The sequence below is a fragment of the Tripterygium wilfordii genome, chromosome 9 (genome assembly GCF_013401445.1).
Source record: "Tripterygium wilfordii isolate XIE 37 chromosome 9, ASM1340144v1, whole genome shotgun sequence".
In the NCBI taxonomy this organism is placed as follows: Eukaryota; Viridiplantae; Streptophyta; class Magnoliopsida; order Celastrales; family Celastraceae; genus Tripterygium; species Tripterygium wilfordii.
This window is the reverse complement of record NC_052240.1, coordinates 2,455,126-2,465,981: the sequence shown is the minus strand read 5'-3', so window position 1 is coordinate 2,465,981 and position 10,856 is coordinate 2,455,126. Positions and strand designations below refer to the sequence as shown.

The 10,856-nt window shown below is 35.1% G+C and overlaps 1 protein-coding gene across 4 annotated transcripts; it reads left to right on the top strand.

The window, feature by feature from the left end:
- The first annotated feature begins 1,107 nt into the window (after window positions 1-1,107).
- Window positions 1,108-6,822, top strand: LOC120005803 (protein NARROW LEAF 1-like). Of its 4 annotated transcripts, XM_038855633.1 has the most exons (7): window positions 1,108-1,333; window positions 1,625-1,710; window positions 2,546-3,089; window positions 3,401-3,544; window positions 3,882-4,122; window positions 4,806-5,306; window positions 5,920-6,822. In XM_038855633.1, exons 3-7 carry the CDS (start codon window positions 2,595-2,597, stop codon window positions 6,321-6,323), a joined length of 1,785 nt encoding a protein of 594 aa, XP_038711561.1. In that variant the 5' UTR covers window positions 1,108-1,333; window positions 1,625-1,710; window positions 2,546-2,594; the 3' UTR covers window positions 6,324-6,822. The 4 variants fall into 4 exon arrangements, with proteins under 4 accessions (XP_038711561.1, XP_038711563.1, XP_038711562.1 ...); XM_038855635.1 differs by lacking the exon at window positions 1,625-1,710 and having other exon boundaries at window positions 2,595-3,089; XM_038855634.1 differs by lacking the exon at window positions 1,625-1,710 and having other exon boundaries at window positions 2,584-3,089.
- The last annotated feature ends 4,034 nt before the right edge of the window (window positions 6,823-10,856 follow it).

Genomic DNA, 10,856 nt, shown 5'->3' with positions numbered 1-10,856 from the left:
CTCTACTGTATTTGATAAACTGTGGAGCAGAGAAAAAATAGTGGAAATAAACACATCATGCATGTCATTGTGAGAGAGCCTAATGTGTGAAAGAGATAAAGAAATAGGCTTTAATAATCCTTTCAATATTGAGATAACACCCATTATTGGATTGTAGTAAAAGAAGCAATGATATTTAAGAGATTAATTCAACAATCATGCCCCACAAACCCTATCTTTGAACCACTTTTCAAATCATGCCTAAATAGAGATCCTTTTTTTTTTTGAATAAGCAATAGATTAGAAAAAATGATTATTGTTATTTTTGGCTAAATGAATTGAAAGTATATGTTACTATATTATATAAAAGAAAGTGAATAAATAGTCTTATTCTCTTTATCCCCACCAATATGGATGGGTGGGAATTGAATTATTTGAGGTGAAAAGTGTGTGTTACTTTTGGGAAGCAAATATGGATGGCCCCTAAATTCCCTACAAAATTAAATCTCAAAAAGATTTAAAATCTATCTTATTTCATATTTTCTCCATCAAATTCTATGACTAATTGATCTCCACCCAACCCTAAATGTTATCCCTCCACTCCTCCACACAAATGATAGCAATGGTACCATTTTAAGGGACATGGATGGTATTTCTTGTCATTTTTAATGGGGTATGGAAATAAAAATGACTCTAACGGTGTCAATATATCATCTCCATTTTGTTGGGTCAAACGAGAGGGAATGAACTTTGGTATATCTTTTTGTTGGCTTATTTTTTTATCAATCGGGACCCCCTCAACTATCAAGTCATTTCAACCACCTGTAAATTAAGAAAACAAATTTACAAATAAAAAACGTTTTCCAATACAAATAAATCATTAACCATGTCATTAAATTTACACAATTGATATTTCATTTTCATTTAAAATCATCTCAATAAAACACGTATCCCAATAAATTTTGCTAGCTCCGATAGCTTCGCACCATTGTGAAGGAAATGAGATGATATGATAAAGACACAAAAACAGGGGAAATATTGGGAAAAAAAGGGCTTAATTTTTGTTTAAAGAATATTCTTTATGATATTTGGCGTTATTATTTTCTCTCGAGGTATACATCATTTTCTCAGTTTCTCTCTCCCTGGAAATTTTGGAAAGAACAAAGGAGAAAAAAGCCTCTCTTTCTGAATACAGTCCTCTCTGAGTCACCGCACAGAGACACATTAATGATCTGGGTGCAGATTGGCAATCGGTCTCTCTAAATCAATGAACGGCGGTTTATGCGCTAGGGCATGAAAATCTCTAAGGAGCTGTATTTGGAGTCATCCATCACAGCTCCGCCATTGCTGATTGGTGAGTTTTTTTTCTTGTTCGTGCCGTCAAGTTCCTTTTTTTATCAGTAAATTTATCTGGGTTTTGCTTAATCTCTCCTTTTGTTGTCATCTCCTATCTGTGTCTTGCTTAGTCATCATTAGGCGTGTTGTGCTTATGGGTTTGTTTTATTTATTCATTTTTCAACCCGGTATATGGACTGTTTTGTTCATTTCTGATATCCGTTTCAAGGTTTTGACTTTATTCTTATTTCTTTGGCACATGAAATGTGCATCTGGTCTGCTCTATCCGTATCATTCACCTGTCACTCAGTATTGCCCCTCTCTTTCCAGCTTCGCAACAATCTCGTTTGTTCACTTTTGCTCTTTGTTTTTGTACATTATTCCTTTTGGTAACAGGTGACGTTATTCCTCTAATCTTGTCTTATTTCATATTCTTCGTCTATAGATTTATGGATTTATTGTTGATTTTACTTGATAAGATATCCTTTGAAGAATCCCTTATCCTCTTTGAGATTTCAATTAAATAGAGACGCCACTATATCCTCTTAATCCATGTTTTTTTTTTCATGTTAAAAAAGATTGATTTTTTTGGTGCATCTATCTTACCTTTAATTACTGCTTTACAAATTTTTATAAATTTTGATAGATTTATGGATACAAACAGATTTATTCTAGATTTTTCTCTTAAAGAGAGAAGAGATCAAAGAAACCGGTTTTTAATACTTTCCATCACTTTTTCTGCTCCTTGTTTTCAGGTTTCCAATATTATATTCTTTTTTGTGTGTTATATGTTTAATCTATTGGCAACATATATTTTATGTCAACCAAGAGTTCTCATCCGAGCCTTTATCTCAAGATTTTGGGGTATGAGAAATCAACCCTAATTCACTACATGTATTTGTTTCTCAATCCACCATTCATTTCTATCTAGGTTCATACTTTCATGATTTGTTTCCGCGATTCATTTCTATCTAGGATCATAATTTCATCAATTCTTATTTGATTCTTATCATTTCTTACTACAAGTCATGTCTTTTTCGGTATTTCTTTTTGCTAAGATTTATAATAATGAATATTCCATTTCTTCTCTTTTGTATCTGGGGTTTGGGGTGGGGGGAGAAAGAGGGGAGAGGGTTTGAAAGATGGAACACAGCTTAGTTTTTTTTTTATAGAACTGTGCTTGATAACATGAACAAAACCCTACAGTCTAGCTGTTTATATTTACTTACAGGTTTGGGTTCTGCGATCAATGAATTAATAACCTATCAGAGTGCTGAAAGATGGACAGGACAAAATTGGATTTAAGAGTTCACCACTCTGGATCAATACAATCAGAGGAATCTGTTTTAGATTTGGAAAGAAATTACTGCAATCATCATAACCTGCCTTCATCAAGTCCATCACCACTTCAGACTTTCGCTTCAGCTGGTCAGCACTCAGAGAGCAATGCTGCATATTTCTCTTGGCCTACTTTGAGTCGATTGAATGATGCTGCAGAAGATAGGGAAAACTATTTTGGAAACCTTCAGAAGGGAGTGCTTCCTGAAACTCTTGGCCGGTTGCCATCTGGACAGCAGGCTACCACCCTACTTGAGTTGATGACCATAAGGGCATATCACAGCAAAATCTTGCGTCGATTTAGTCTTGGAACGGCAATTGGGTTTCGAATTCGACGGGGTGTTCTGACAGATATACCAGCAATTCTTGTTTTTGTTGCTCGGAAAGTTCATAGGCAATGGCTCAGCCATTCACAGTGCCTACCTGCTGCTCTTGAGGTGATAAATTTTGGTTCTTCTGGCCTTTCATTCGATTACTTAGTGTCAATGAGCATCCATGTCATATTTTAATTTCAAACCTTGGAAAATTTCATGATTCCTTGAGAGACTGAAAGTTTTTGTTCTCTTTTTAGTTATGGCTTGTTTTCCCATCCTGTCCCCTGCTTCTCTGTTTTCCTTCTTTCTTTTTCCATTTTAACCTCTTTCCCTCGCACATTTTTTTGGATTTGTATCAAGAATATAAGTTAAGTCTGCGACTGATTTCTTTGTCTTCTTGGAAAACCACAATGGCTTCATAACCTATGATACAGGGACCGGGAGGTGTATGGTGTGATGTAGATGTTGTTGAATTCTCATACTATGGGGCACCTGCACAAACTCCTAAGGAACAATTATATACTGAAGTTGTCGACGGCTTGAGGGGAAGTGATCCATGCATAGGCTCTGGTTCCCAGGTATCTTATCTGACCAATGAAAATCCATTTTATATGCAGTTGTATGGTTGGGGAAGAACTGTTTTGCGGGATAAATAAATATTTCTGGTGAACGCACATTAATGCTATTTAACTGTGAGATTAGACTCTTAGTGCAGAACTTGTGGGAGTTGAACTTATTTAGATTTCATAGATGTGTTGTGCCAATATACTATTTTAATGTGTTGGTTTCATAATGGTTTTTTTACCCTCTGCTTTTGCTTGTCCTGACCTCTAAGTCAATAATAATGATGGGTCTGTACAGAAACTTCTCTACTTGTCTCATTTCTCTTGAAATCACACTATTTAACACTTGCAGGTTTCTAGCCAAGAGACGTGTGGGACTTTGGGTGCTATTGTGAAAAGTCGAACAGGCAATCGACAGGTTGGTTTCCTCACAAATCGGCATGTAGCAGTTGATTTGGATTACCCAAGTCAAAAGATGTTTCATCCTTTGCCACCCAGCCTTGGACCTGGAGTGTATCTGGGTGATGTGGAGAGGGCAACATCATTTATAACAGATGATCTTTGGTATGGAATCTTTGCTGGAACAAACCCAGGTAATATAGTTTTAGATTAATATACCCATTAATGTATATCTGCTTCTGTTATGGTACCGCCAGAAATTTCCCTTTGTAATCCTCCCCTGAGACTGTCATCTATATTCCACCGTCGTACTTCTGTGAAATATTGGGAATTCATATTTTGCTGAGTTGGTTGTCAAGTCAAATAACTGGAAAGGAGTACTAAATTAAGTTGAGCTTAGTTGTTATTTGTTAGGCTTCAAACCCAAGCTCATGTAGTCATGTTGTTATTAACTATGATCCTAAACTGGGCCTTACTGGTTTTATTGATTATATGTGAAACTAATCATCAGCTTTGCTCTCCCCTTGTGTCTTGTTATTGTGGAAGTTGTTTATTAAAAAGTGTAAGCTTGTGAAATCAGCAAGGCGATAAATATTTGAGGTGGACTTGGTAAATCCTAATGATCTATATGTTATAAAGTACAATGGTAAAGGAGGATTTTTTTTTTCTGGCTCATCATTTGACTGTTGTGGAATCTTGTCCTCTGGATCATTGAGCTTAATCTTTTGCTTTAAGCTGTCAGACTGTTTTAGAAGGTGTATGCTTGTTTATATTGGAGCTGTCTGCTGCATGATTTTTCTGCCATTATATTTGTGTAAATGAATTTCTCATACTTCCCTACCCCCATTCATGCCCATTTCAATTTGGTACGCTGCAGAGACATTTGTGCGAGCGGATGGAGCTTTCATTCCTTTTGCAGAAGATTTTAATGTGAATAACATAATCACAACAGTCAAAGGCGTGGGTGAGATTGGTGATGCCCATATCATAGACTTGCAGGCTCCAATCAACAGTCTAATTGGAAGGCAAGTGGTCAAAGTTGGAAGAAGCTCTGGCTTGACTACTGGGACCATAATGGCCTATGCTCTTGAATACAACGACCAGAAAGGGATTTGTTTCTTAACTGATTTTCTCGTTGTTGGTGAGAACCAGCAGACTTTTGACCTTGAAGGTGATAGTGGAAGCCTTATCCTTTTAACATGTCGGAATGGTGAGAAACCACGGCCAGTTGGAATTATATGGGGTGGGACTGCTAATCGAGGTCGATTAAAACTAAAAGTTGGCCACCCTCCGGAGAATTGGACTAGTGGCGTTGATCTTGGGCGCCTTCTTGACCTCCTTGAGCTTGATCTCATCACAACAAATGAAGGGCTTCAAGGTTTGTACACCTGAACCAGCCAGTACAATATTTCAGTTTTCCAGTGCATTACTGGACTTATGCAGGCTTTGTTGTTCTGTTGCTTTTATATGGCTGGCCATATTCACAAGATTGAGAAAACAAGTAATGCATTCGAGTAATTACATTAAAAGGGGTGCATTTTCTTCTGAAAATAAGACCTTTACCAAATCCGTAGCCCTTTTCCTCTGAAACTATAATTAGTTACACCAAGAGACCATGTTTAATATTTTTATTTATTTATGAAAACCATGTTTACTTTTTAATTTTAATTCCATGAGTTTTGCTTTATATCGATTGCTGGATGCCATTCATTCTTATCATTTTGAGCGGGCACAGCCAGGTTTCTATATTAAAATTTCCAGATAAATTCAAGTAGATGTTAAGCTTGTATCATTCTGCTTTGGCAATTGATACCAATAGACAGCCTGATGTATTGATGTATGATATTTGGAAGAATGAAGACTGAAAAAGGAAAAATGGAAAACATAGAGTCATCCACTCACCCCTTTCTAACTATGTTTTATATTGTTTTCCAAATTCATGACGCATTATTATTTGTTCTTTTTTCATTTCTTTGATGTTTTTGATACAGTTGCAGTGGAAGAACAGATAAATGCTTCCGCAGCAGGGATTGAATCCACTGTCGTGGAGTATTCTCCCCCAGACCGGGTGCCATCAAGGGATAAAATTGAAGTGAACTTTGAGCCTCTGAATTTGAATATTCAGCAGGTCTTGGTGGAGGGAGAATCCCATCAAGGATTGACTGCACCGTTCGTGCACCCAGAGTTTCACATAGAAGATGGGGTGGAGAAACCGCCCAAAATAGAGCACCAGTTCATTCCGAATTTCACCGGGACATCTCCAGAGCATGAAAAAGGCCGATGTGGAAACCAAGAATGCAAGCCCCTGGCGCTGAGTAACTACTCTGATGAAGAGCTTCATGTTTCATTGCAGTTAGGTGAGCCTGAATTGAAGAGAAGAAAGCACTCAGTTTAGTAAAAATTGTAGAACCCGAATGAGTGATTAATGCATATATTCAGAATTGCCATGGAGAAGTGCCGTCGAAGATAGAATACACACGGCTGTTCCTCCATTCTGCCTTCAGATATATGGTCCTCCATTTGAGAACTGTAAGTGTTCTATACCGTTGGAGTTTGAAAAGAAATTTTGTCGCGCGTGCTGTCGATCAAGTAAAGTATAATTCTTTTTTTCCATAATCAAAGTTACAATTGTAGGTCTTATGTATGGGGGTGTAGCTTATTCAGTTTAGGCCTTAGGGTGTACCTGTATCTACAACTTCTCTTTACATTTTGTCTCCCAATGCCAAAATATGTGCCATAATCACTCCTGAATTGGGAGTATGAAACAACTCTGAAAGCCTCAGAGACGGAGTTCTTTTTCATTGGCTCAGCGAACATTGTGGTCATCTTGAAAGAAGCATACTGTGGAATTTCATATCATAGAAAGTTTGTTTCATAGTGGTTTTTGTTTTCCATGCTGTGGTTTGAGCAGAGTTATTTTGTCTTTGTATTATTTCTTCTCACCAGTTGCCATCTCTGTCAGTTTTATGTAATACAGACTGTGGAAGTTGTGAAATTACCAAAAATGACTCAAAAGAAAAAATGTTGATTGGTCCAAAGCGTTTTCAGAAATAGCCTTTTTATGGATCTTAATGTTTTTTGTCTCAATAATGAACGCATAAGATAAGATTTCATATGAGACATGTGGGGTTCACGATCTCGCATGGATCATGTGTTTCTATCTTAGCATTTAGGATAGTTGACTCAATAATGAATGCATGCGATTCCATATGGGACATGTGGGGTTCACGAATTGATCATGTGTGTCTATCTTAGCATTTAGGATAATCGAGACAAAAGACATTGAAATCCTTAGTATTTTTGTTATAAGAAAGTCATCAAAACATATTACATTATGCATCCACAAAGTTATTGTGATGTACCTTTCCTTAATAACTGATTTGTCTGTATTCAAGGGAACAATGATTATTGAACAAATCTTGAGCAGTTAGATTTAGGTTTAACTACCAGTACTCCATGGTTAGGCCTCAATCCATTGTTCCTTTGATTTTATGTTAAGTGGGATTTATATATTATAAAACGTGTCAACTTGGTTATGGGACAAAATCGTCAAAATTCCTTTTCACCTATTAACGCAAATGATTCTCTCAACATGTACATATATAGATATGATCATACGATGCAATTTTGATATCATATAAGAGCCAGCATTGATTGGTTATTGCCACCTCCTGGTATATTAATAAAACAATTAAACCTAATTATTAGAGCCACACATAAACAAAGAACAAACATATTGGTGTAGCGTCATGTATCTCACATGACGATAAGGTGAGTTGGGTTAAAACCCAACGCGTGACTACAATTATATTGCGCCTAGTTGATTTGTCTTGTCGCTTGACAGGCTTTCACAACTAACTACATTTTGTTAATATTTGATGAGATTACAAAATTAACTTAATTAATCAAGACATGGAAATGTTGTGTCAAAGGTTGGTCAAGCGTTGCAATCAAATAAATTAGGTGAAACACACTCGATTACCATGATCAAATCTAATTAATAGAGAATACAATATATATGCTTATCTTTGTTCATTAAACAAAAAAATCATTCACTTGTACACAGTGCTTCTATTTCTAGCTTCATTTTTTTATTATAGACAGCTCAAGTATATATATAGATATATATGCCATCTTCTTTTATATACACATTTTTTCGAACTCTCAGCATCTTTAATCCTTAAGTTTGACGAGGTAACCAACCAGGCTATCGTCCAGTTGTTTCTTTTATATACACTTGCACATATGAATTGGAATTTTTTTTTCTGTCAGAATTACAAAAAGGATTTTACAAATGAAGCTTTCAAGAAGATAGAAGCAGATCCAATACATATATCTATATATAGGATCATGGTTCATGCAAGAATGAGTCATCTCTTAGATTAAAAAAACCCATCAATTGAATTTATATACATAATTAATCCTGTTATTGCCTGATTCAAAAACCAAATACAGACAAAAAGCTCTGCCAAAACTAAATCCCAATTGAGTAATCAAAATGCAACCAAAAGCATAGTAAAAATGCAATGTCATTGCTTCATATACACACATATAGTCTGCTCCGATGGTATATGTATAGATTGTACCATATCAATATCATGTATTTGAAGAATTAAAGTGATCAAGAGATAGACAAACATACATATCAAGAGATATACATATATATATATATATATATATGTATATAGTATTTAGGGTATCCTCACCCAAGCTAATTATGTATATATACATATATAGTATTGATACTATTGTATATATGCAAACATATATATCTATATATATATGTTAAATCTTACTGTCATGCATGTCTTGGGAATTTGTTATACTTGTCAATATATGCTGGCTAGATACCACCAGCTAAGTTAAGACAAAGAGTAGACAGTTAGAGAGAGACAGATATCAATGTTGATAACCTTATCTAGATATTACAACCTTTTAATTAAGTTGTTTAAAACCCACAAGCTGTTGCTGGTTAGTATAGATCGAATTCCTCAGATATATGAAAGCTAGCTAATACATAAATTAAGATTCATAAATTCATATATATGTATGTATGTGAATATATAAATGTATATGTATATTCAAGGCGAGCAAAGCAGATTAAAGATTAGGTAAGTAAGATAACCAATCCATTAGATTAATAGGAGAATTCAATAATATCTACAACTAAACAAATTAATTAATTAAGAATGAAAATAAATAAATAAATATATATATATATATTTGACGCAAAAAGAAGAGAAGAAATATGAGAAATTAAAAAAAATAATTGATGAATCAATGTATAGAAGAGTTACCTGGAATATGATGCAGCTAGCTGGCCAGGATAAATCAATACCAACCCAATTTCATATGTATAGATATGTCAAAAGAATTTCTATTACTGTTGGTAATTGAGTGATTGAAGCTGCAAGATGACCTGATGAAACCCAGATCTCTAAACCTAACACCTTTCCCTTGATTATGAAACATTAATATTCTCAATATATTGATCAATTGCTATTTTCCCTGTACTATATATACCTCTCTATTGCACAAAATAAGAAACCCACCATTTATAATAAATCTTCAGGCAATATGATCTATTGATTGATGGTTTCCAAGCATATTTGTTTTACCCTAGCTATATGGGTGTCTCTATATATGTAAAAATTGGTGCAAGAACACTATATAAATCCCTAAAAAAAAATGAGAGAGAGAGACAGGCTCATTACCAGATCATGCTGGCAGCTTCAACCTCTCAAACCAACATAAAACCAACTAACAAGAAGATATATAATGAACTCAAACCAATAGTGATTGAAAGGGTTTGGCCTTTTTGGAGGAATTCAAGAACCCAGGAGCTCCACCCACCTAAGAAGGGCACGAGCCATGCATGCTTCAGGTAGAGAATCCTTGTGACTTTCCTCTCCATCTTATATAAATGCACACCTCTCCTCTCCTCTCCTCTCCTCTCCTAGTTATTTCATTTCATGGAGGAAGAAAGATTTATTAATGGTGGGTTTTTGGTCCTTCCTTTCTTACAGCTATTGACAATGACTCTCTCTCTCTCTCTCTCTCTCTCTCTCTCTCTCTCCCTCTCTCCCTCTCTCCAGCAATGCACATAATGACATATTATAATTAATAATAATTAAATTAACTAAAGAAAAGAGGACCAATGGGACCTCTCCTATAAGTAGATTCAAAGAAAACTTAATTAATTATATGGTCAACTAAATATAAAGTAAACCAATCCGAATAAGTTAATTAACATGTAAGGTTCATAAAACTTTACCAAAAGAAAAGTTATATTGATAGGTAATTAATTAATTATTTACCATCATCATTGGTTAATCGACACACTTACTGCATTCATCATGACACACATGTAACAATTTTACATGAATCAATGGAGTTATAAAGAACAAGATGTATGTAGTCTAGCACTCTCATCTCCCACAAGGGTTTTCTGGAATTGATCTACCCCATGCATGATTTCTAAATTGGGATGAAACAACTTTTACAATAATTTGGGCAATTTTTTTTTAGGGTTTTTGATGTTAAATAACCTAGATTAGATTGATAATCAAGCAACTAAAATAAACAAATGTAGGTGGTCACCATGTGCATAGTGAGTTATTGGACCTACTAGAAATTGGAAAATTCAATAAATACTATATATATATATATATGTCCAGGTTGGTGGAATCAGTTGAGGGCATCCTCTTTTGTCTTTAGTTTTGGGCGGTTCTTCTGTCTTTCTTGTTGATAAAACAATGACATATAGACAAAGCCCTAACGAAAAGCCAAGGACCACACACACACACACACACATGCACCTTTTAATTTATATGCAAACTTCATTACTAGATAGTAGATAGGATCACATGGTTTTGTTTCTATAATCTTGTAGCAGTCTGTCACTCCGTATTAGTAATACTTTGTTTAT

Coding starts and splice junctions, on each gene's coding strand:
- LOC120005803 (XM_038855635.1), top strand. CDS start 2,595: ATGGACAGGACAAAATTGGATTTAAGAGTTCACCACTCTGGATCAATA. Junction 3,090..3,400: donor GCCTACCTGCTGCTCTTGAG/GTGATAAATTTT, acceptor CCTATGATACAG/GGACCGGGAGGTGTATGGTG. Junction 3,545..3,881: donor GCATAGGCTCTGGTTCCCAG/GTATCTTATCTG, acceptor TAACACTTGCAG/GTTTCTAGCCAAGAGACGTG.